Here is a 26,117-nt window from a genome sequence, read left to right on the forward strand (position 1 = left end):
ACCTATTAGATCTCTATTTGCATCTGTCAGCATGTATATGTATGTATGTATGTAACATATATGTGATATTTTTCTACTCAAGATTGTATTACTAAATTAATTTATGAAATCCCTTAAAGGAGTTCTATTCAAAATGGCTTAGAGATAAATAAGCACTTAAATAAATTGTCTTCCTAAAACACCCAGAAATGAAACTAATCCAAATATTTTTCAAGTTCATGTGATTTGAGCAAATCTTTGATAAAAAAGACCAGTTTAACATCATTGGTTTAATAAAAACAGCTATGTCTTCTGAGTTATCAGCATTAAAGCATAATACGAGAACACATCTATTCTACATACACTCTATTCTACTTTATTCCACATTTCACACTACATAGGGTAGTGTCCCATCTATTAGAAGTTCACCATTATACAAATTATAAATTTAACCTAGAAACAAATGTAGAGCTGTATTAAGGCAGTAAAAATGAATTGCTTAACGTCTATCATATCACATAGATCAAGGAAAGCAGTAAAACAGGAAATCTATGTCTTTAACTTCTTTTAGCTTTTCACTTTTATGAAACTTGCCTAACATGCATGGGCTGTAAAAATAGTTACCAGGGAAATGACTTGAGATGATGGCCAGCTTTGTTTAATGTTATAATATGTTTGCCTAAGAACAGTTTCGAAAATATTTTTAGTAACTCACAACCTTAGAGTTATGCTAAATTAAATTAAGTAATAAATATTCATTAACTATCTAGATCATTTCTAAGTAAGATAAACTACTGAAACATTAATTACTAAGCACAAGTTTAACCTGATATACTTCTGGCTTCTTATTTTTGTATAATATAGAGAAATATATTTGGGTCTGTAATAGACATGTAAAGTTGTGCTAGAAGCAGCATATGTTTCTAGAAATTGTGAGATGGTATATTCATATAATTTGCTAATTTATAGAATGTTGATATGTGGCAAACAGTTAAAATTGTCTACTTCCTCATTTTCACTGAAAATTAAGGTTATTAAGGGTTAAGAATTCTAATCAATATATGTAAATGAAACGGCTAGGAATAATAAGGATGAAGAAAAAAATGATAAGCAAAATATGCAAGAATATAGAATATATTTTTGTTAAGGAAAAAGAGGGTAATCTTGTCTTAAAGTAGTTGTTTAGAGGTTGTTTAAAAGTTGTTCCAGAATGAGAAAGAAGAAAATACAGAACAAAAAAAAAAATTTCAGTGGGTATAGAAAGTTATAGAGGGTTTATGAGAGAGAAATTTTATGTGAAGCCAAGCTGGCTAAGATTGAATTATTTTTAAGTTTTTGAAAATGAGCCCAATAGCATACTAATACAAAACCAGAATTTGGTTTTTGCTCTGTCAAAACAACAAAGTTTTCTTGGATTATTGGTCTGCTCTTAATAAGAAATTGTACAACGTTTTTCTCTACCTTTTGAGTAAACTGCCTAGGAAATAAAGATTTTGTGTTTTATCAGATTAATTTCTTGTGCTTATATTAATCGTGTCATTGATTATTTAAGAGAAACTAGACCTCTCACTTTTAAAAAAGCTAAGGTTTTCTTTTTTTGTTGTTTCTACATTTTTGACAATTCTGCCTTCCCAAAATCAAACCCTAAATGAAATCTTGATCTCAAAGTGACCTTGAACTGGTCGTTTCCAGAGGGCCCCCAGACAATCTCAAAGGATTTTTTCCTTCACCTTGTACAAAGAGAGATGTTAAAAATAATTTGGTTTATTTGACCTGTTGAATTGCATGACAGGTGTTGTCAAATAAGAGGAGATGCTTTAACTTTTTCTAAACTATATTTGTAAATATTTTTAGTTAATATAAAAATATTATATTAATATTAATATTTATATTATATTAATATTAATATATATAAATTTTAGAAATTATATGACATTCATAGAAACTTGTTGATGCCCTTGCTGTCCACAAAATGTCCTAGTATAATGTTATCAGCCATAATTCCAGTTATCTTAATTTGGTTTATGTCACAGAGACAACCAAATTTCCTTGTCAATTGTATTACAATGAACTCTCAACAGATCTTTAACCACAGCCATTTTAAGTCTTTTGTTATTCACAGATACTTATTGTTTTCCTCTGATGCTTTTCTGAAAGCTCATGCAATCAGCTAGTTGCTAAAATGCTTGTCTTCATCAGAATGGACTATTTCAGAGACCCGTGGAAAGGACTAGGACAGGTATTCTGGGGAACAGGTTTTTGACGACACTGAAGAACTCTGAGCTCATACCATGACTGAGTAAGGATTTCCAGAACTAGTAGAGAAGTTGATGGGTTTGTAAAACTGCTAACCTAAGATTAAACAGAACAAGAATTAATTAGATGGGACTGAATGAACTAACAAAGGTTGACTGTGGTTTTTGTTTTGAACATTGATCATTCTTTAATGTTCTGTTTTCTGGATTTAAGACACTCCTTTCCCTTTTGTCTTAAGCTGTCTACAACTCATGACAGTTTAGTAGATTATACTTTAGTAAACAGAAATGAAACATTTATCATTTCTCCCTGCCTGATCCCTCCAGAATTTGGAGACTCTTATTGAGTATTCTTGTTTTCATGGCAATATAGTTATTTGCATAAGTTCAATAAGAATCTGTTTCCTTATAACAGAACATAATTGGAAACGTTGATTATATTACCAAAGCTTTGACTAGAATGTCGTATTTGAAAACGAAGTGCATAGAACACGATTTAAGGAACCAGGGTTGACTTTATGGAGTCAACGCTTACACAGCCCTCTTGCAAAAACCAGCCTGGTACTTGGCTTCCAGAGTTCCCAGCATCACAGGTAAGGAAGGTCATTTCCCGGCGGACCCAGGAAGCTTAGGATATCTAGGGGTCCTTGAGGGCAGAGGAATTCACCCAATCTATAGGCATCGCAAGAAAAACGTGGTGGTGAGATCGTGGCTTGTCTTCCTAGCCTTGAGAGGCTTTAAAAAGTCTCGTCTGAGATTCTTTGTGAAAGGTTCCAGCAAAGCAAACTCAAAAGGGTCTACGTGGTCAATTACCATTCTTGCTGCCCTATGTAAATAATCACGCCAAATCTAATGAGATCAGACTTATTTTGTAAACAGGAGTCTAAACGGGGTGATTAGAGAGAGAAATTTTCCGTGTTTCAATGGGAAACTATAACTCACCCTTGTGGGTTATTAAATTATAGTCCTGTGCACTGTCTTTGAGCTATTGTTTGCCTCTTGGTTAACTCCATTTTCTTTTCTACTTTGTTATCTGCCTGTAAATGGGACCGAATCCTGCCCTCTACACATTTTGTCCGTTCTTCTAGTTTCCTCCAAGATCTGGCTACAACTCTCCAAATTAATGTTTCCAATTTTCCTCCCACCCTCCTGACTTGAAGTCACTGAGAACTAAAACCCGACTGCCCAGATCCTTACTGGGCCCATCTAAAGAAGCCCTACAACCTGAAGCTGGATGCTTCCACGCTCTTCTCCAAGAAACAAACACGACTGTGACACTGACGACTGTGCCATCACCAAAGACACTCAAACTACAAGCCAGGAAGTCTTTTGGACTGCCCCTACCATCCTCACTTCACCATCTAAAGATGCTTCAGGCTCAACATCTAGAAATCTCGACTGGCTGCCCTCTGGACTCAGAACCTGGGTTTAGTCTGCTCCAACCGTTGTTAATCTTTGTTTTCCTTTTGCTTTCACAGAACTTTCCCTCATTTAAATGACTGACACTTTGCACCATCCAGCAAATATCCTCTACTAGCAAGTCTCAACAGACGGTGCTGCTGGTCACCAGTGAACTAAAAGTGACTGACTGAGAAATAGACTCGTATTGTTCAGAAGAACATCTCTGAATTGAGCAAAGAGGAAGGACGGACAGAGAGTCTCTCCTCGACCGGACGTTAGTCAGGCTCCTCTGAGACCTCTTCTCAACTAGGCCTTGACCTTTGGCCTTCCGTGTCCATCTTCGCATTGCCTGGTTGTAGCAAGACCCCTGCTATGTATGTCAGGTTAGCTGGAATCCCCCTCCACTGTCAATACTGATCAAATTCCTCATTCTCCACCATATGTGATCACCATGACCTGCCTTCAGCAAGAATCCTGTTGGGTCAAGAATCCCCTACCCTCTTAGCAATTTTCCATCCATTGACCCCCAACACTGCTCCTTAGCTATAAATCTCCACTTTTCTTTGTTCAATTCAGAATTGAGCCCAGTTCTATACTGAGGTGTCTTTTCTCCCATTGTGATAGTTCTTGAATAAAATCTGTTTTTAGCATTTTAACCTCTGTCTGGCTCTGATTATCTACAACACCAGCTCTGCCCAGACCTAAGTCAGCCTTCTCCATTCGGAGGATCACCACCCCTCCCTGCCATTCTTCAGACCCCTGCAGGGAGTGGCTGCCAACTCTTTTCTAGGACTTGGGTGACACCTGGTGGTCACGATAGGTCACCATCAATGCTGTGCTCTACACCTCCGGCCCCTCTGCTTCTGGACCCAAAATGAGAGACCCTGCCCCAGGCTGGCAACGCCCAGGAGATGATCGGCGTATCCTCCACCATCTTATCATTGCCGCCAACATTGCCTGTCACAAAGAGCAGACTGGGTGCAACCTGGGCTCTGCCACTCACGGGCCACGTGGCCTCGGGCACCCACTTCACCCCCCGAGTCTTGATTGCCCCCTTCTGTAAAGTGTGGGTAATAGTGAAGAGCACATCGTGGGGTCTGAGGATTAAATGAGGCCACGGATGAGCATGCCCCTGGCACAGGGCCTGGTGTGGAGAATGGAAACTGTCAGTGCTGGTGACTGGGGCCTTTGGATGCGTGTTGGGCCAGAGGTCCTCAGGGCCAGATAAGCAACCAGTAGTAGGTGAAAGGAAGGAGGAGCTGATGGAACTGTATGTCCTGTGAGAGTCTCTCCAAAATGGAAACCTGGCAGAAGCTAAGCTGTGTTTTAGCAAGAAAATCTGGCTCCCTGCATGTGGGTGTGAGGGGGAGGGGGAGAGGGGCAGAAGGAGGAGGAGGGGAAGGAGGCAGTAGGAAGGCTCTGGGGGCACTTATTGCCCCAAGCCCACAGCCGGGCACCTGGCGCCTTGCCGGGCCCTGGTCTTGGCTGGGCCTGGGAGCCAGCACTCCTTCGCGCTCAGCACTGACTGTGAATGCAGAGAGGTGGCCCTTTCCTCCCCAGAGGCTGGCACAGCAACTCTGGCTGTCAGCTTCCCCAGTGGTGGCTTTCTAACAAGCAGCTGACGCCAACTGTGACAACCAGCCAAGGTGGGCATCGGGAGGCAGGGGCATACAGTACAAAGGCACAGGCACGTGGCCCTGCCAACAGCAACCCTGCCCCAACACCCTCCGCTAGGCAGGCAGTCAGGATCTCAGGACGTCAGGGCCCGGTAAGAAGAGCGGGATTTATTAAGCACTTACTGTATGCCCAGCACTGGGCTCAGAGCTTTGTGTGTGCCATCTCGTTTAACCCTCTAAGCAACCCTGGGAAGTGGGATTATTAATAGCTTCATTTATAAAAGGAAGAAACTGAGGCCCAGAGAAGCCAAGTAAATTATTCAAGGTCGCAACGAAAGCAGGGTTTGACCCCGACTTCAGAGCCTCAGCCTCAGAAAGCATCCAGTCAACCCCCTCATTTTGAGAACGGAGATGGGAAACAGAGATTTAGAATCAGAAGACACGGATTCCCATTCCAGCCCCACCTGCCCTCTCGGACCCTCCATTTTCATCTGTGAAATGGGGATGAATAATTCCTGGGATCCCTCTGATGATCAACAAGACAGTGAATGAGAAAGAACCTCAGGAAGGGTTTTCTTTATGATGAGGAAACCGGGGCCCAGAATGAGGAGGGGGCTTGTGTGAAGTGGTCCTTACTCCAGCTTCCTTCACGGAGACCCAGGCCTTCTCTCCAGCCTGTCTCCCCTCACTCCTTCCTGGCCTTTGCCCAGGCCATCCCCTCTGCCCGGAGCACTCTCCTCTCCTCTCTGCCCGCCTGGCCAACTCCACTTAACCTGCAGGTCTGGAAGCCTTCGCTGACCAGCAGGTCTGGATGGGGTGCCCCCAGGTGTGCCTGCCCCGGCTCCCCACTCCTCACCGTTATCCTCTGTTTACCTGTCTGTCTCCACCTGGGCTGTGAGCTTCAGGCAGGGGAACCTCTGCTACTGCCCCGGAATCCCCAGAGCCCAGCCCAGTCTCAGCACACCGGATATTTGTGCAATGGGTGGACGAATGAGTAAATGACACCACACAACAATTTAGCAGCTTAGCCAGAACCAGAACCCAGGCCTTCCTCCAGGCAAGTATTTAAACCCTTGGAGCAGCCTCCTCAGTCACTGCCTCCCCCAAGTCTCTCCAGTATTGGATTCCTTCTGGGACAAGCCTGTGGAGGGGAGTCTTAGGGTGAGGGGAGTCAGACAGCACTGGACTCAAGTCCCTGCTCTGCAGTGTGCTAGCTCTGTGGCCTCGAGCCTCAGTAAACTGGGGATTTCAACAGCACCTGTCTGAAGATGGCTCAGGTGGACTGTCTATGAAGGTAGCCCTGTGCCTGGACAGGGTGAGTGCTCAGAACCTGGGGGCTGCTCATTCCAGCAACCAAGGCTTGGGGTCGTGTCTGGACTCCCCTTCTCCCCACTCAGGGTCCCAGGGCCTGGCACCCGCCCTCCGCCATGGCTCTCTTTGTTCTCCCATCTGGACATGATATTGCCTGGCCCATCCCAGGAGCCACCAGCCAGAGCACTCGCTGACCTAGAAACCCAGTCGCCTCACTCCCTGCCGCACCCCAACTGGCTGCACCCCTCCTCCAGGGCCCGCAGCCATGCTGCCTTCTGCCACACTCCCCATGTCTGCTCATCCCCATGCCTTTCAAGGCTTCGCAGACACCCCAGGAGTGGGAACGGGGGACAGCGACTCTGCCTGCCTCAGCTCACACGCACACAGTCAGCCCTGAGCCCAACGCCCGCCCGTGGTGGAGGGCGTGCCCCCCGCTCCTCCTCTCCGAATGTCTGACGGCTGCAACCAGACAGCAGGAAACACGGCTGATGAAAATCTCCCGAGAGCTGTTGTAAAAACACATCTCATTCAAAGTCTGTCCCTTTGAGACAGGGCGCTTGTGCCAACCACAGTGCCAAGTGACAAAGGGAATGAACACTCTTGAGTCCCTGTGATCGCCACGCATGTTAGTTATCATGTGCTGTGGTCTCAGCCGTCCGTTTTGCCCACGAGGACACTGGGGCTCAAGAAGGCTGAGCTGCGCAAGTTCACGCAGGTGGAAAGTGGTGGGCTGCTCAGAACATTGGACCCCCACTGCTCCAGGGATCAAGCCCAGACTTCTCAGAGTGGCCCCAAGGCCCTCCTTGACCTGGCCCTGTCCAGCTCATCTCTTCCACTCGCCCTAAAGACCACCCCCCACATTCCATGCTCCCCACTCTGAGCTCCTTGCAATTCCTTCACATTCCACATTCTCTCTTGACCTCACGTCATTCAACACACACATCAGTGATGAAAAAGGATGCAGTCCTTGCCCTCAGGAGCTTATTATCTAGAGGGGTAGATGGACAATGGACAATGGATACAAGTGACTGCATAGTGCATTGGGTGACAGAGGAAAGAACTGGAAGGACAGGACGAGGGAGAGGGAAACGCCAGTGGAGAGTGGGTGCCATTGAATAGGGTAGTCAGCATCAACTTTATTAAGGTGAGATTTCAGCGAAGACTTGAAGGAGGTGGGGAGTGAGCCATGTGGGCAGCACCTTCCAGGCAGAGGGAACAGCCGAGGCAGAGTCCTCAGGAGGGTACGTGCCTGGCGTGTTCAAGGAACAGCGTGGAGGCCAGGGAGGCTGGGGTGGAGTGAATGCCAAGGAGAGTACAGGAAGGGAGGTCCAGGTGCTGGATGGCCTGTAGGGCACTGGAAGGACGTTGCCTCTTACTGAGAGGGAAGTCGGAGAGTGTGAGCTGAGGCATGACAAGGTCGGATGCTGCGTAGAGAAGAGATTGCAGAGTCCAGGGCAGCAGCAGAGAGAACGCTGAGGGGCAGCTGCAGGAACCCAGGCACGAGGAGCTGGTGGCGCAGACGGAGACTGCAGCCGTGAGGGTGATGAGAAGTGGTCAGATTCTAGATCTTTCCCTTCTCATTTTAATTTTTTGTGTACATTTTACTTAAAATTTTTTTAAACATGTTAATATTTTATTTTGACTTTTCATATAAATATTTTATTTTGACTTTTCATATAAATAGTACAGATAGACAATTAAATTAGAGTTATACTGTAGTTTTTTTTAAAAAACCTATCCCTGTCATTTAACAGTACATGGTAAACATTTCCACGTGTCATTAAAATCATTAAGAAACTTAATGCATAACTTTCCAGGTACAGATGCACTACGACCCTTTTAAGAATTATTCTCTTTTTGGACATTTAGAATGTTTACAAATATCCTCCACCATAAATAATGATGTGTCATACTTCATTATTCATTAATTTGATTATATATATATTTTTTAATGACAAAAGCTTTATGTTATGGAAACCAGAAATATATAAAGGAGATCATTTTATAATACAATTAGAATTTTATAATACAATTTTAATTCCATCTTCTTGATTTTTAAGAAGTTATGATTCTTGAAGGTAATGCTTTTTCCATTAATTTGGGATTTTTTGTTTTGTTTTTATTGCCAAATGATATACCACATTTTATTTATTCATTTGTCAGTCGATAGATGAAGTATTTTATAAATACAGAATCTAGATGTATTTTGAAGTTGGTGCCAACAGATTGAATGTGGGATGTGGGATATGAGAAAAAGAATTGGACACGCAGGTTTTTGGCCTGGGGGAGCCACAGATGGCGGAGGGCCCCTCAGCTGAGATGGGGAGAGGCGGGTGGCAGAGGCGCTTTTGTGTGTGTTGAATTTCTTTCCATCCTCTACTGGGAGGCCCTGCACACCCCACTTGGCCTTCCCAACTCCTCCTCATCTTTCAGAGGAGCTGTCAGAGCCCCGCCTTCCTCTGGGAAGCCTTGTCTGACCCTCCTGGATGGTGGTCATTGCTCCTCAAGCCTAATTCCAGCATTTCTCAGCTGCTTTTACAAACATCACCTGTTGACTTGTGTTGCCCCAGTCTGAGAGCAACGTGGAGTCAGATGCATCTTTGTTTCTCCGCCCTTCACACAGCCCTGGCTTGGAGAAGGCCCTCAACGTGTATTTGAGGGATGAATGACTGCCTCCCAGGAGAGCTGGCTTTCCCAGGGAAAGGCGATGACATCCCCCATAGTCCCACCTCGTTCCTCGCAGAATCGGCATGGACGTGAGCGGGGCTTGGGTATCATCCCGGGGCCCATTTCCTCTATTTTACAGCTTAGGAGCCGAGGCCCAGGCAGTGGGAGACGGCCTGGATCTCACACTGAACCCCTATCCCCCACGCTGAGCCTGGCCCCAGCCTCTCTTCCGCCTCTCTGTCGGTCGCCCAGATACCTCCTCAGTCCGGAGCTGGTCTCTGCTGTGGTCAGGAACCCCCCAGGAGGGGAGGTGCCTGGCTTGGGTACAGCCCCCTGGTTCCATGTCTGCTTTTCTGCAGCCACTCCTCTCACAGACCTTTAAGACCCCCGCTGATGCCCACGAACCTCAAGCTTCCCTTCAGCACTTGTGATTACTACAGCAGGCGCAGGCGGGGCATGCGGGAAGACTAAACCAGTTCACCGCATGACCATGCGAGCCAAGCCAGGCAGAGCCCAGGACCCTGGTTCCCAGGGTCTACTTCCCCTTCTGTCTTCACACCAGTGACAGCGTCACTCCATCCAGACTTTAAGTGTCTGCACTTGAACTTGTAACAGCTGTTATGGCTCTCAATGTTCTCCCAGGACAGTTAGATTTGATTTTGTTTGTTTGTTTTCTTTAAATCTGACTCCCTAATGCCCAGCACTGTGCCTGATGCATAGCGGGGGCTCAATAAATGTTTGTTGGGTGGCTCAGTGATTACAGCCGTCTGTGTGTTCTCCGTTATTACATGAGTATGGCCTTTCTCCTTTTACATCGATAAGGTTAAGGGGCGGGGCCACATCCACAGTGTTTCTATGGCCTCCAAGTGCAGTACAGTGCTGAGAACCCAGGAGTCTCAATGAATAAGACCAATTATGTCAGTGAGTTACGCTGTGTAAAAACCACACCAAAACTTAGAGACTTAAAACAGCAGCCTTTATTTAGCTCATGATTCTGCAAGTGGGCAATCTAGCCTGGGCTCAGCTGGGCAGCTGTTTTGGTCTCAGTGAGGCTCTCTCACATGTCTCTGGTCAGCTACGAGTTGGCTTTGCTGATCTTTGCTGAGCACCTTCACATGTCTGAGGTCTCAGCTGAGACAACTGGGATGACTGACTCTGATCAGGGTGGGCTCCCATCCTCCAGCAGGCTGGCCCAGGGTTTTTCTCATGGTGGACCACTCTTCTGAGAGAGTGGAAGTGCACTAGACCCCCCCAGGCTTGGGGACTGCTCGACCATCCCTTCCACTACATTCTACTTACCAAAGTAGGTCACAAGGCCGGCTCAGCCTTAAGGAGTGGGGAAAACAGACTCTAGCTGAGAAGCTGAGCATTGCATCTTGAGAGAGATGACTGACTCTGATCAGGGTGGGCTCCCATCCTCCAGCAGGCTGGCCCAGGGTTTTTCTCATGGTGGACCACTCTTCTGAGAGAGTGGAAGTGCACTAGACCCCCCCAGGCTTGGGGACTGCTCGAGCATCCCTTCCACTACATTCTACTTACCAAAGTAGGTCACAAGGCCGGCTCAGCCTTAAGGAGTGGGGAAAACAGACTCTAGCTGAGAAGCTGAGCATTGCATCGTGAGAGGTGAGGATACAGAGAGGTAAGAATAATTGTGGTCGTTTTTGCAACCTGCCACACCAGTTGGGCATTATAAAGATCAGAATCCACCCCAGTTAGATCACTTCAATATTTATTAGAATTTAAGTCTGATATAACCAGGAGCTTCTAAATTTGGATGGAAACATTGGATACCTCTGATCCCCTCTCCCATGCCCTCTTTCTCCATCCATTTCTTTGCCATCCGCCTGGACCAGGACATCCGCACAGCAGCAGTGGGTGCTGAGGTTCCATGGTGCTCCGTCTCCTGAGAGGTGACAATGGCATCAACTTCTCCCTACCTGAGGATTTCAGAAGGCAGAACTTGAGAAAATGGGAAACAAACTCCAAGTGAGCCTCTCAGGTCCTCGGCATGGGTGCCACGACCTTGTTTTCCAGAATGTCTGCTTGGCTCCCAGCTTGATCTGGGTTGTGGGCTTGGTTCCCAAGTCCACCCTGCATCCTGATTATGGGGTAGGGGTGGAGGCAGAGTTTAGGGTAGATCCTGGGGTCTCTCTCCTCCTGGAAGCTTCATGGGATGGGGGTTCGGTACATCTACCTCGACACCTTGTTTTATTGCTTGCTAGCATTGACTGCTATTGGAGGGTATCATTTATTTGTGTGTATATTTACGGTCTGTCTCCCTCCATAGAAGGCCAGGGCTTTGTCTCTTCCATGGCTGATCTCCAGTCCCCCGATGCCGAGGGACAGAGGAGTGCCCTAGGCCGGATGCTGAAGCGTGAGCTGCAAAAACCGGAGCCCGTGGGGAAGATGTGAGGGGCTTCCTGGAAGATTCTGGAGCAGGTGCTGACCAACAAGGGGACCCCGGGGCCCCACAGCACTGGAGTTTACGCCTGCCGCACCGGGGCCGGCTGGAGAACTGCTTGAAGTTTTTCTCGTAGGTGGGCAGGCTCTCTTTGAAGCAGTATGCAGATTGCTTGTCACACTCGCAGGCCCTCAGCCCACAGAGGCAGGCAGCACCAGGACCGAGGGCACATTCACCTGCAGAGAGACATAGGGTCACCGGGGGCTCCCAGCCCACCCCCAGGGTTTGGTGCTACGGTTGGGAGAACAGGGAGCTCCCTGCAAGGGGTCAAGGGTTGAAAACAGAAAGGAAAGAGACTGAGAGTCCTTTTTTTTTCATCCCCAAGCTCTTCCCTGATCACACGTGGGCATGCCACAGCACTGCAGTGAGGAGAAGCCTACAAGGAAGCAAGAGAAGGGAGGAGTGTGGGCTGCAGGGAGGGCGCCCCGAGTCAGTGCCCCTGGGCAGCACACAGAACAAGGTAACGGGACGCATTTTCTCAGCACTCATCTCATATTTCCAACAGCTTGCTTGACATCTCACTTGGACGTCTCAGCTGTCTCCAACTTAAGACGCCCGAAAGGGAACACTTGATGTAAATGCTCCCTCCGCCCACCTAGCCTGTCCTTCACCCACACTCTCTGCTCCATAAATGGCACCGCCTCCTACTCGAGCCAGAAAACTAGCAGCCAACCTCGATTCCTCCCCCCTTTTCGCTTTTCACATCCAGTCCACCAGCTAGTTCCACTGATTTCTCTACGTTTAAAATATTTCATGCTCTGCCTTCCTCTCTGCATCTTCCTGGCCACTACCCCAACCCCTGTCACCACCAACTCTTCCTCCCTGTCGCTGTTAGCACCGTTGAGAGGATTCCAACTCCTAGTGACTCTGTGTACAGCAGAGCGGAATCCTGCCCGGTCTTTTTGTCCCATCCTCTCACCTTCTGGTGCTGTATCAGACAATGCTCCACTGTTATTCACAGGGTTTTCATGCCCAATTTTTTTGAAAGTGAGTGGCCAGGCCCTTCTTTCTAGTCTGTCTTAGTCTGGAAGCTCCGCTGAAACCTGTCCACCATGGGTGACCCTGCTGGTGTTTGAAATATAGGTGGCACAGCTTTCAGCATCACAGCAACGTGCAGCTGCCACAGCATGACAACCCTCAAACGGGTGGTGTGGTTTGCTGACGGGGAAACAAGCCCGGGCCATGGTGGTGAAAGTGCTGAATCTTAACCACTTGACCACCAGGGCTGGCTTCTTCCTCCCTAATGGAAGGAAATAAACAGGGACCTTCTTAAAATGTAACCTGAATTAGCTTCCCTCTCCTCCTTAAAGCCTCACTGTGGTTTCCTACCATTTGGGGAAGACATCCCAAATCCTCGCCATGGACTCCAGAGCAGGCGTGCCATGACCTGGCCCTTGCCAACCTCTCCATCCTCATTCTGCACTCTCCCACCTTTGCCCTGGCCAGGCACACTGGCCTCTATGTCACATGTCTTGCTCTGTCTTGTTTAGGGCCTTTGCACTCGCTATTCTTTGTCTAAAACACCTCTCCAGGATCTTCATGTGGCTGGATCTACCCCACCCTTTGGGTCTTGGTCAGATTTCCCCTCCTCAGAGAGGCTCTCCCCCGCCACCTGATCTAAAGCTCTGTCCAGTCACTCTCCCTCACATCCCCATTTATTTCATTCCTGGTACGTTTCACAACCCATACTTCTCTTATTTGTTTACTTGCTTGTGTCTGTCTGTCCCCAGTGGATACTAAGCTCTGTGAGGCTGGGACCTTGTCTGTCTTGTCCATCACAGTATCCCCTGCATGCAGAACCAACGCTGGCCCATAGTGAGCGCTCAACAAACAGTGGTGAATAAATGAATGAAACCTCTATGGGCCTTTGGGATCAGGTGTCTGCCCTTTGTCTGAGTCACCACTAGATGGCGATGTTTTATTTAGTAGTCAGAGCTGTAGTGCCCCGTGTGTGTGTGTGTGTGTGTGTGTGTGTGTGTGTGTGTGTGTGTGTGTAGGGGGTGCCTAAGGCACAGCTTCCTCTTTCTAGATAACTCCACCCCGGTTCCACTCTCTTTCAAGGGTTGGCAGAGAAGAAGGGAGGCAGTCAGACTCCCTGGTTGGCTGACCTTGGGCAAGTCAGCTTCAGTATCCTCATAGAAAATGGTGATAAAAATAATAGTGTCAAAAATAAACAACGGTGTCTACTTCACAGGATGGCTGTGAGGATTTTCGTCGTTATTGTTTACAGATGGAGTGGTGGTATGTCCCCAGCACACAGAGTGCTCTGGAAACGCTTGTTAGCATTAGGATGGGGCACCTTAGCCTCACACGTAGGAAAAAGAAGTCGGACCCAGCGCTGGCTGTGGTCTGTTTGTTTGTCTTTGTCCCTCTCCAAAGTCCACAGTTCCCGCGGGAAGCTGTCCTCCCACAGCTCCCTGGAGACTTGGTTTCTCAGGACACGTTGACAGCCGCCCTACGCTTCAGCGGCACCTCTCCGTTCACCCTCAGGAAATGTGCCAGCGATGTTCACGCCTCGCTTCTCGGCTTCTGCTGCTCCCACTGTTCCCGACGCCTGGATCACCTTTGCCCTGGCACTCCCTCTTCCCCATCTGTGGAAATCCTTCAGGATCCACCAAGCCCCAGCCCCCCAGGGAGCCCCACGAAAGCCCCCGTCCCCGTCCTCATCCAGACCTCTCCCCCCTCGTCTGTATCCAGCACGCCCCTTGCTTCCCCGCCCAGGGCAGCTGCCGCGGTCTGCAGGGGCCCACTTGGTCGTATGGCTGGTCCTCTCAGGGGACAGGGCTACTTGGGTGCAGGGCCCCGGCCCATTCAACCTCGCTCTCCTCCCAAAAAGGCCAGGCGCCCTATGCTGTCACTCACCAGGTGCTGTCTCCCTGGAAACCTGAGAGGAGACACTCTTCTCGCCCTGCCTCAGCCACCTCCTCTCCCTTTCCTCTTCCTTGTCCTTCCTCTTTCTATCTCTTTGCCTTCTGTTCCTCTCTTTTTCTTTTCCATCTCAGTTCTCCGAACCTCTTTCTTCCTTTCTTTCACGTCCCTCTCCCTTCGTTGCTTTGTCTTCAGATCCTCTCCAATGCGTGGGGTAAAATTTGCTCCTGACATCAGCTCTACCTCCCATGGCTTGCCCAGTCCCCAGACCTTCTGGAACCTATCTTGAGCAGTGGTCTATGGCTGTGGACTGTCATTTCTGCAGGCATCTGAAGCTGTGGTAGGATCAGGCCTGTCACAGCCTGGAAGAAGAGGCAGGCCTAGCCCAAGAAATGCCATCTATGGAAGCCATCTTTTCAAAACAAGCCTAGATCCAGATCCTGCATCTTCCAATTTGCTAATGGGGAAACTGAGGCATGAAGAATGGAACTGACGGCCTCAGGATATTCCTTCTCATTCCATGAAACATAATTCCTCAAATGAGACAAAGCAAGAAGGTCTCCACTCCTGCCTACGGCCAACTCAGACCGCCTGCCAGGCCTCTAACCATCCACGCCCCAGGCCTCCGTCCTGGTCTCTAAGTTCTCTCCTTGGGTGCTCTTGTTCAGTCTCAGGGCTTTAAACACCATCTGAGCACTGTTGACTCTCCAATTCTCATCCCAGCCCAGACATGTCCCTTGAGCGCTAGGCTCCAACATGCTCACGTCCACTTGACTTCCCCTTGGGTGTCCGATATGCCTCTCAAATTCACCCAGGTTCATGCCAAGCTCTTGCTGTGTCTTCACAGTCTGCTCTTCCCCCATCTGCGCAAGCTCAGCGGATGACACCATTGTCTATGGCTGCTCAGGCCGAGAACCTTGGATTCAGCCTCTCTTTCCTTCGTACCCCGCATCTAATCCATCCACAGGTCCTGTCAATTTACCTCCAACACACACGCATCTGACACTTCTATCTCCACTTCACTACCCTGACCCAAGCTGTGCTAACTTCTCCCCAGTGCCCACTAATGGCTCCCCCTCTTTCCTTCCTGCTCCCCAACTTCTCTGCACAGTGGCCAGAGTAATCTTCCTAAAGCCAAATTAGTGCATATCACTCCCTGTTTCAAACGCTCAGATGGCTTCCCTCTGTGATTGAAGTAGAAGGTGAGCTCCTTACCCCTGTCCACCCAGCCCTGCAGGACCCAACCTCATCTCCCCTCACTTCCTGTCTTCTCTGCTTCTACCAGGCTGGCTAAATGCCACCTCCTTCGAGAGGCTTTCCTCGGCCACCCAAAGTGCCCATCCTTCCCTCCCCCTGCTGTTGTCACTGTTTAGCTTGTCACCTTGTCTTAGATGCTTCATAGCACTTGTCACTACCCAAATGTATCTTTATTTCTGAATATTTTATGGTCTGTCTCCCAGCCTGAACGCCAGCTCCTTCCAGGCAGGCAGCTTATCTTTTCATTGCAGATCTTCAGCCTCGAACACACAGTGAACGCTCCCTCACTATTGGTACCGCCTCCCTGGCTAGACTTGCATGACCTGAGGGGCAGTGAAAGGAGCCCCATCCCAGGAAACAGGAAGCCCGGCTCCAGCTCCAGATCTTCCACCCGCGTGCTTTAGGATCTCAGGCAAGTGTTTTGCTCCAAGCCTGTTTCCTCAGCTTTCAAACGGGGATAAAGATACTTGCATCAACTATTTCAAGAGTTTTTCCATTCATTCACTCATTAAATAAACAGGTATTGGGTTCCTAACATGTGCCTGGCCTTTGGCTAGGGACTAGGGTTATAGGTCTGAGCAAGGACCCCACATTGCATATCTGGGGGCATCCTTCTCTGGGGGCTCTATGAGCATGAGTGCCACCCAACAACGCAAGCTTGCTCTCTGGTCTCACGGAGCTCACCTTCTAGTTGGGGAGAAAGTCGATGCAGAAGTAAACAAATAAGTAAACAAGATAATGTCAGGTAGAGACAAATGCTAAGAGAGAAAAAGGGTGATGTGTCAGTGAGCAATACATTCTGTACTAAAGGAGAAAGATCTTTGCAAACCGCAAACTCCAGTGGTGACCATGTTCACCTTCCCCCTTTGGCAGAGGGAGACGTCAGAGGCTCAGAGATGGAGGTAACAGTGGTACCGTTGGCTGGAACCCAGTCTCTGCCTCCCACAGCCAGGCTCCTCCCTGCACAACATATGCATGCATGTGTGGGTGGAGGGGGTGTCACCGTTGGCTGATCTTAAAGTCCCTTGCAAATGCCAAGCCCTTATGTAAGCCCACTCAAAGGAGGGATAACAACCATCCTGGTTGCCCAAGAGCAGCATTCCCCACCAGCCCCAGGGCTCAGGTCACAGGCCTTTCTCTGCCCTGATCTCCCAGTGACATTTAGAGAGGTGGACAGACCCGTTGTTTTTCTCTTTTCCCTCCCCTGCATCCCCAGCAGCCACTGGTTGCTAGGCAACCGGGGACCAGGCTTGGGTGTGGGATTTCAGAACTTGGAGGCTGGGGAGGCAGTTAACCCTTGCAGGGCAGCTCTTTGAATTGCAGGGTGACTGGGGTGGGGGGAGAGGTTTTATTCTATCACAGGTTAATGGCATTAGGTCGAGGGGATGCAAGTGCAGAGCAGATGCTTCAAAGAAATCTCTCAACAGTAATAAGAAAAATTCCCAGGGCTTTTCCATAAAATAAAGGGGAAAAGAAAACTTAGATGAAAAAAGAAATCTCAATTTCTAAATTAACTAAGCACCTGCTATGGGCCAGACCCTTTCGTCGACCCTTACAGCGACCATACGAGGTGCAGATTATTGTCTCCATTTTACAGATGAGGAGACTAAGGCCCAGGGTGGTTGTGTAATTATCCAGCTAGAAGGAGAGACGCTGGGACGCAGATCCAGCTCTGCCTGACTCCAAAGCATGCGCTCTCTCTGGGCCTCTTAGCAGGGTACACAGAGCTAGAACAGAAAGATCTGGGGCATTACAGAGGAGCAAACTCCATCTGCTTTTCTTTGCCTCTCCTGGGCCAGGGCTGAGCGTTGTAACCGGAGTCCTGCAAACAATAAGACTTGCATTTGTGTGAACCCTCCAATTAAGCGCATCTCCATCACCCTCCCGACCGCCCCTGCCACTGGGGAGGGAGGGCAGTGTGCATGGGAGCACCAGCTCTGGAGTCAGAAGACCTGGCTCCAAATCCTGACTCTTCTTTCCCTTGCTGTGTAACCTTGGCCTTCTCTCTTAACCTCTCTGAGCCTTAGGGTCCTCCTCAATAATGGGGAGAACAATGCCCACCTCCAAGGTTTACTGCGGGGGTTCAAGGTGCAGTGTGTGAAGCGTCTGTCACAGATGCTCATCAACCGCAGCTGCTGTTACTGAACCTATTTTATGGATAAAGAAACTGAGGCCCCAAACACTCAGGCCAGGAAGTGTGTTCCAGAGCACTGGAAAGGCTCAAGACACATGTGTTTTAATCTTGCCTGTTACTTGGATCAAACCCTTCTTCTCTCTGGGCTTTAGTCTGCCCATCACTACAATGAGGGGTGGGTCTGGATGGTCCCTAAGGGCGTTTTCAGCTCTGGAGAACACCAAGGGAGCAGGGCCGGAGGCTGCCTTCTTCTGTACCCCTGGCCCCTGGCCCAGTGCTGGCTCTGGATGGGCACCCAAGGGACACAGTCAACACTGGGCAAGTGAATGGACGTGCCTGGGTCTCCCTTGAGGTCTCAGCACATATCAAGAGCAGACCTAGGATTAGAACCCAGTCACCCAGCTCCCAGGAGCAGGGGCTCGGCAAGGTGGGGGTGTGTACTCACTGGCAGGGTCAGCTGAGGAGGGGATGCTGATGACCCGGTGGTGACGGGGAAGTGTCCCCCATGCTAACTTCCTAAGAAGGGCTCTGGACTCCGGGAGCCCTGGTCAAGCTTCAGGAGCAGCTGGCTGCTGCTGCCTGGCAAGGAGTGGCACCTGCAGAAAGCACAGGCCAGGCCACCTTCCGGTCCAGCTCCCAGCCCCTGCCTGCACCTCTTGCACGTGCTAAGGCGAGGATGTTTCCGTGTGGTACCACCCAGGGCTCCAGCCTCTGCCCCAGGTCACTCTCCTCCATCTCCTCCATCTTCTGGGGTCCCGAGCTGTGGCTCTGGTCCCCACATGGGAGGGTGAAGAGTGTTGATAGGGAAACTACACCAGGTGCAGAGTGCCCAGGCCGGCCTCATGAGTGCAGCCAGCCCGCAGGAGCCGAGGGCAGAGGCTTGGTCTGGGCCTGGGACCACAGTGCAGGAAGGCCCTTTGTACCTGCTGAAATTCCATTTCCTTCCTCAGGGCACTCTTCCCTTCTTCCTCGGTCCCTGCACTTTTGGGGGAGTTCTTTCCTCCTTGAGTTTATATTTTCTAAAAGTGATGCCTTTTCAACGATGTTAAGGTAACACTTGACGTGACAGATGTTAAGATCAGGATGAAAAGAGGTAAGACGAAACCGAGAAAGCGAGAGCATGAGCCAGGCTGAGAAGAGTCAGGGGGTACCTCTGTTGTGTGCCCCCTCCCTCACCAACCAACAGTCACACTTCCCCGCTCCTCTCCTCCCCGCCCCCAGTGTGGGGCCCAGAGGGGTGGGAGGAGGTGGTCAGAACCTTGGTCCCGGGCCCCCGGAGGGCATCATACGCCAAAGCAAACAATGCTTTGGGGGCAACCTCCTCTTGTCCCCGTCGCCGGCCCCTCCACTTGGCCCTGATCCCTTCCCATCTCCTGGACGTGGCTTTGGGGGCCTCACAGAAGAGACACTTTGCTTTAGGCCTGAAGATGGTCATGGCCAGAGAGCTCCAACACAGGAAGTCTCCTAGAGCTCACATAGAAGAAAAGGGGTTCTCTCCCCATTGACAGTGTGCCCAGGGGCATGGGGCTGTGGAGGCAGAGAAGCAGAGCTGGAGATCGCCCTCCTGTTGCAGGGGACTGAGTCCCCAGCCCACTACATTTCAGGTCTCACCACTGGGACCAGGGAGACTGCGCAGTCCTAACTCTTGGTGGGTCTTGGTGTGTCCTGAGCCGGAGCCCTGGGTGGGGGCACTGGGGAGACCTGGAGTCTGAGCGCTGAGCACCCACTAAAAGTGGGGAGATGAGGGGAAGGGAGGTGGTTCCCTGACCTCGGGAGGAGACAGATGAACTCCAAGATACACTCCAGCTGTGAATAAATACACTCGGGGAGGAAAGTGGTCCACGCAACTCCACAAGGCCAGGCAGGAGGCGAGATGCACGCTCTAAGGGGCGTTCAAACCACTGGCTCCACTGGAATGAATGGCATTTGCAAGACGGCTCCAGCCCAGCGCTTTCCAACATGCTTGCTCTTTAGACTGAACTTGCCCCCCACACACCCAGAGTCCAGAACAAGCTGCGGGATATTTGGGGCCGCTCCCCACGTGCTGGACACTCAGTCCTTGCCCAGCCTGTCCTTTGCCCTCCTCCTTGCATGGCCTCGATGGCATGTGACTTCCCTTCCCTGGCCCCACCTATGTACTCCTGTGTCCCCCGTGGCACCTATCACAGTGCTTGGCATGCAGTCGCCCTCACAAATATTTGTTCATCTGAAAGACGGCCGAGCTCCTTTGTTAACACACGACAGGCACAAGGAGCAATGTTCTCAACAGCAACAGTTGCCACGCGAAGCTGCGAAATTCAACGTAATCTCAAGTCGACAACTATTTATTGAGCACATAGTATTCGCCAGGCACCAGGCTCCGTGCTCCTGGAGGGTGCTGGAGATACAGCTGTGGACAGGAGAGACCAGAGGGAGACCAAGCAAGGACTCGAATGCTCTGATTCTCAGAATTGCTGCTTTCCATCCCAAAGCACTTGGAAAAATCTCCTTTCCTAAAAGTTCTCTGGGTCTGCGAGGAGGCAGACATTAAGGAAAGGCTCAGGTTAAGACGTTTCTCTACAGAGAAGGCTACTCACAGAGCACGGTCCCGTTGGCGATGTGGAACTGATAGCTGTTCAGCACGGGCTGGCAGCCCAGCTGCTTCAACTTCTCGTAGCAGCAGTCGTGCGCCAGGCAGCATCTGGGGGCCAGACCAGAGGGAGGTGGGGGCCTTCCCTGTGGGTGAGGCCCTGGAGGACCAGGCAGAGGATGGGTGAGGACTCACCTGCCTCCTCCCCTGAGCGAGGAGGTGCTGAAGGTAGGGAGGTAAATTCTTCATCATATTAAAAATAATAAAAACAACCACTAACAGTGAGTGAGCCCTTTCTAGTACCTCCTGCCGTCACAGCTCCTCACAGTAACCCTGTGAAGTGTGATTATCGTCCCCATTTTATAGGGGAGGAAATGAGATTCAGAGAGGTGAATTTCCCAAAATTATACACACCGCAGGAAAATGATAGATGCGGTACTCAAATCTAGGTCCGTGTGACTCATTCCTTCACTTAATGACTTTTTACTGAGTACCTACTGTGTGCCAAGCTCTGTGATAGCTTCTGAGGAGACGACTGAGAAGCTAAAACATACATGACCCTTCAGTCCTTGCTCTCATGGTGTTCAGAGTCGGCCAGGGGCAGGAAGGGAGAACACTGGAGGAGAGAAAACAGCTGGGCAGGCAACGGCCTCAGCTCATTTCCTCAACCAGCGCACAAGGGGCAGGAAGGCAGAGACCTGGGACTGGATTCTAAGACATGAAAAGGAAAATGCTTCTGCTGATGCCCTGGGCCAGACGCTTCTGTCTTCCTCTCTCACCATCCCCACCTGCAAGTTGGCTCTTTGCTGTCTGTTGTCTTTGGCTAATAGTGTTAAAATTCACAGCAGCCTTTGGACTTGGAAGGGCAGGCACAGAGCATCAAAGGGCCCAGACTTTGAACAGGCAAATTCTTGTTCAAATCCTGACTCTGCCACTCACAGGCTGCGTGTCTTTGGGCTTTGCCACTTGGTTTAGTGGGTCCTCATCATTGTCACCTGTGAAATGGGGATGGTAACACTACCTCGGCCATTCACTGAGAGGGTTAAATTAGGCCCTGGGTGCAAATCATCAATCCTGGTGCTCAGCACATGATGGGCACTTCATCAGCGTCAGTTCCCCTCCAGGGCTCTGGGGTCCTTCCAGGGGGAACATTCCATGGTCTCATGAGCCCAACCCAGAGGAATGAAGCCCCAGGAGTGGGGGCATATTTATCGACACTAGATTGAAAGTGGCGAGGAACATTTTGCTTCTTATTTCTTCAAATGAAACAACATGCAAACTCTCCTGTTTGCTACCTCCCATCTCCTCGCCAGATTACACCAAGCTGCACTTTTTCTAGGAACTCACACTCCCTCCCAGTCCTCAGGAGCAGGCCTGGCAGCCAAGTTTGTGCCAGGTGACCTTACCCGGAAGGACAACTTTTCCAAACTGGGCCCCTAGGATTCTTTCTCCCAGAATATGGAATTAGGACCGAGAGACAGAGAGTCAGCCTTGCTGCACCTATAATCCTAAAAACTGGGGAGCTGAGAGAAGAACCTGTTTGATCACGAGGACTGAGGACTGAAAACATTTCTAGAGCTCTGAGCAGGACCGACTACGTAATTTGTGAGGCCTGGTGCAAAATGAAAACGCGGGGGTCCTTGTTCAAACATCATTGAGAATTTCAAGATGGTGACAGCAGAGCAGTAAACCACGTGCCAGCCCTTAGGAACACCAGCCCTGTGAACTGCATGGGCCACACATTCAGGAAGCCAGCCCTGGCCCCGGGTTCCTCAAGACCTTCCTTTCACTTCCATTCAGATTTTTTCTTCTGTGCACATGAACTGGTTTCTGTTACTTGCAATGCAAAAGTCCCATTCCCTGTCGCTTTAAGCATGGATTTCAAGGCAAATCAAATGACAGGAGGCCTCGGAGCCTCTGCACGCACCTGTCAGTGTCATCCACAGGAGTCCCTTTGCCCCCAAGCCCACAGTAGCAGCCATATCCGTAATATGAGAAGAAGGCACTCCGCCCAGTGATGTGTTTGACCATCCTTTGAAACTGCCAGAAGCTGCTGTGGGTGAGGGCCATCACTGCCAATGAGAAATAAGGAAGAAGAAAAGACGCAATGAGTGCCATGCCCCTTGGCATCCGCTGACTAGATGCTCTGCATTCGGGACATCAGGAGACCCCTGTATGGTGCATGGGCATGGCTGTGATCATCGGCCCCTTTAAGGGAAAGAAGATAGGATCAGATCTACCACATGTCACAGCTAATTTCTTGCTAGCCCAGAATGAGAACCCAGTTTCCATGACGTTCAGGACAATAGTCTACTATCAACTCCAGTCTTCCCTCCAAAAGTAAAAACCCACCGTCCTGGGCAGAAACACCTTGGGTCTAATGAGAAGTTTTAATGGGAAAGTTCAAAGCCAGAAATGCCGGTCCCTACAAATATCCTGGGGCATTTACAGTCTCATAGGAGAAACAAAATACTTTAGGCGCAGAAAAGATGCCCTTGATCCCTTTTTTTAAATGGCAAATGATCCAGCAATTTTTACTTCTACAAAATGCTTATAAAAGTGTGAGGAAAAAATATATATGAGGATGTTTGTTGCAGCATTATTTGTGATATCAAAAAATTGGAAACTACCCACATATCCACTGACAGGGGGATAATAAGTAAATGATGTCTTAAAAACATATTACTTTTAATAGCACTATCTCTAGGCAATGGGCTTGAGGAAGTAGGTGGAGAAAAGAACAGGCAACATTTATTTTATATATGTTTATGCAACTTGATATTTTTTATACTGAGCATTTATTACTTTTCTATTAAATGTTTGAAATACGTGTGTGTGTGAAGGCCTAGGAGAATGTATATCGAACTCTTAAGAGTGGTCATATCTGGGTATAGGAAAAAGATTGGGGTCTGGGAAGGATGAAAAGAAGTTTTATCTTGTCACTCTGTACTCACTTATTTTACATTTTAATTACAAGCATGTATTAATTTTGCAGTAAAAATAAAATAAAAACATGAACTTGAAGAAGAAACACAGAGACAGAGGGTTTGGGGACATTTTCCTAGGAGCCTTCCCATCTCACTTTGTGGTTTTGGATGCCTTATTGTCACAAAGCACCACAGAGGGGGCCAAAGCCCAGAGATGGTCACCGCTGCCCAGCAGGCCCTGGAGAGAGGGGGGACCACACTCAGGTGCTGATCTTGGGCGCACATTGTGGGGGCTGCAGAAGTGGCCCTCCTGCATACAGGTGCCCCCACACCATGATCTTGAAAACTGTAAATTCCACCACTGACTAAGCGAAAATAGGAACCCCATTTTTGACATTTTGACTTAGGGACATAAAAGTTATTGCTATGTAGCCGAAACATAGAAAAATGGATTTAGACAAATCTCTACTCAACTAATAAAATCAAAGAGTCGAAGAGTTTTCCAACAGACCCAGCACTGTTCCTAGTAAGTTCTCTTTGACTTAGCAGAGGTACGTAATCTGATCTCCTGGTAGCAGTGACTTACAATTACCAATTATTCCATAAGTCACCATAAGAATGACTTCCTGTTAAGAATTAGTAGTTGCTCAATTAGCCAGATACATGTCTGCGGTTTTGTTCTGGAACCCACATGACTTTAAATAAAGGCAACTAGCATCTAAAGGAAAAAAAAGACTCCTGAAGGGGTGTGTGCGGTAAAACAGTAATCAAATGCCCTCTTTCATAGCAAATAGTGAGCAAACTTTGGTTTCCCAGAAATTTTGTGCGATTCCAAAACTGGGGATCAGCCCGTTTTGCAGAAGAAACAGAAGTAACAGGACTCCGGTGGGGGCCCGCCCCACTCCTGATTCTCTGTTTAGTGGCTGGTGATTTTCCCTCAACAGATGCCGCCTCAGGAGGGGCCACCGGAGACACAGACACCCAGACAGGAGGGCAGCACCTCAGAGCTCTCCCAGCTGCTGCTACTCACGGCAGGAGGCGAAGACCACGAGAACCCCGATGACCTTCATTCCCGAGGAGACCAGGGGGCCAAGGCACCACGATCACACCTTCCTCTGCTCCTGAGGGGTCTGCCAGTTGAACTCCTGCCGGGGGAGGAAACCACCAAAATGAGGCGAGGCTAGGTGGGTGCAAAACCCCCACCACAGCACAAGCCTTCAAAAGCCCTCGTGGAGGGCTCAGAGCAATGAGAGCTTTTTCAAACCTAATTACCTCTGAATATGATACCCCTTCTGGTATTTAGATCTAAATATAAAGATAAGAAGGATTCAATAGTTTGAAAAGTGCAAGCGTTTTTTTTTTTTTTTTTTAATTTCCTTCCTTGGCAACCTTATCCCTTCAACTTTTTTTTCTTTTGAGGAGTCTGTATTTCCTCTGTTCCCAAGTTTAAGGCATATACAGTCAAGAGTTGCTTAACGACAGGGATACGTTCCGAGAAATGCATCATAAGGCAATTTCGTCATTGTGCAAACATCATAGAGTGTCCTTACACACACCTAGACGGTATAGCCTACTACACACCTAGGCAGTACGGTACCAATCTTATGGGACCACCGTCGTCTACGCTTCCGTCATTGACTGAAACGTCGTCACGCAGCGCATGACTGTAATGGGTTCATGATGGAAAGGCAGCACAGGAAAGTCTGGCCCCATTTGCACGTTGGTCCCCATGTTTTCCTTCCTTGATACCCAGGTGTCTTATTCATAAACTTAGCCCCTGTGGACCTCCGTTTCCTCTCCTATAAAGTGAGACTAAAATTACCTATCAGCAATTGCAAACATTTAATAAGAAATTACTACATTCTGGGTGCTGTTTTCTTTAAGAGCTTCATGGGTATTACATTATCTAATCCTCACAATAACTTGAGAGGTTCTATTACCACTTTAGAGGTGGAGAAAATGAGGCCCGGAGAGTTTGAACAACTTCCTCGAGCTCACAGAGCACCCTACTGCACAGACTTGTGGGGGACCAACTGAAATCACTCAAGTCAGCAGCTTTGCACTATAAATGCTGTCACAGGTAAACACGCCCTTCTGATTCCTGTCAGCAGTGGCAATGGTAGCCGTATTCAGCACACTTCCCACAGGATGACAGGCGAGAGTGTAGGCTCCGAGTCCCATGTTGTCAGGTGGAGGCCCACGGACCAGTCAACAGCTCTCTTTAAATACAAGTGGTCTCTCTGCACCCCTCATACATCGGGCTGAATCTGATAACATCAGGACTTGGAGTATGCACAACAGCTCGTTTGAGCCTAGAGGATTTGGCAGGTGCGGAGCTTCGGCTAGATTTACTCTCTGTGGCCAAGTTCCCCAGGAAAACTACAAAATGGGTGTCCTGCTGCAGAGCCCCGGGAGAGTTCATCAGACACCTTTGCTTTTTTTCCCCTCTGCGGCAAAATTCTGGCGGATGCTGAGATTCTGGGCCCTGACCACGCCTGGTCCCAGCCAGCCTTCATTTCAAATACTGCGCGAGATGTTTCTAAATTAGGTTCCATCTCTACAGGCTGGCTTCCTTTTTCTCTTTCGAGTCTGAAAAAATAATTGTGTAATGGTTTAGTCCATGACGAAAGGACTCACATCTTTCAAACTAGCAGGTGATGTTACTTTGGAGA

The 26,117-nt window shown here is 49.0% G+C and overlaps 1 protein-coding gene across 1 annotated transcript; it reads right to left on the bottom strand.

Annotated features, from left to right (window-relative positions):
* Positions 1–11,224: 11,224 nt before the first annotated feature.
* PLA2G2C (phospholipase A2 group IIC) lies at positions 11,225–24,515 on the bottom strand. Its single transcript, XM_058551936.1, has 5 exons — positions 24,476–24,515; positions 22,446–22,590; positions 20,526–20,629; positions 11,677–11,866; positions 11,225–11,327 (listed from the first exon to the last, which is right to left on the bottom strand). Exons 1-5 carry the CDS (start codon positions 24,513–24,515, stop codon positions 11,225–11,227), a joined length of 582 nt encoding a protein of 193 aa, XP_058407919.1.
* Between the last annotated feature and the right edge of the window lie 1,602 nt (positions 24,516–26,117).

This window comes from Diceros bicornis, chromosome 13, assembly GCF_020826845.1.
Source record: "Diceros bicornis minor isolate mBicDic1 chromosome 13, mDicBic1.mat.cur, whole genome shotgun sequence".
Taxonomy (NCBI): domain Eukaryota; kingdom Metazoa; phylum Chordata; class Mammalia; order Perissodactyla; family Rhinocerotidae; genus Diceros; species Diceros bicornis.

What these genes read in the sequence shown, in the direction of transcription:
- PLA2G2C (XM_058551936.1), bottom strand. Translation starts at nt 24,515, where the DNA reads ATGAAGGTCATCGGGGTTCTCGTGGTCTTCGCCTCCTGCC. An exon ending in CCTGTGGATGACACTGACAG is followed by an intron (nt 20,630 to 22,445) that starts GTGCGTGCAGAG and finishes TCTGGCCCCCAG; the next exon opens with ATGCTGCCTGGCGCACGACT. An exon ending in CGCCAACGGGACCGTGCTCT is followed by an intron (nt 11,867 to 20,525) that starts GTGAGTAGCCTT and finishes GTCTCTCTGCAG; the next exon opens with GTGAATGTGCCCTCGGTCCT.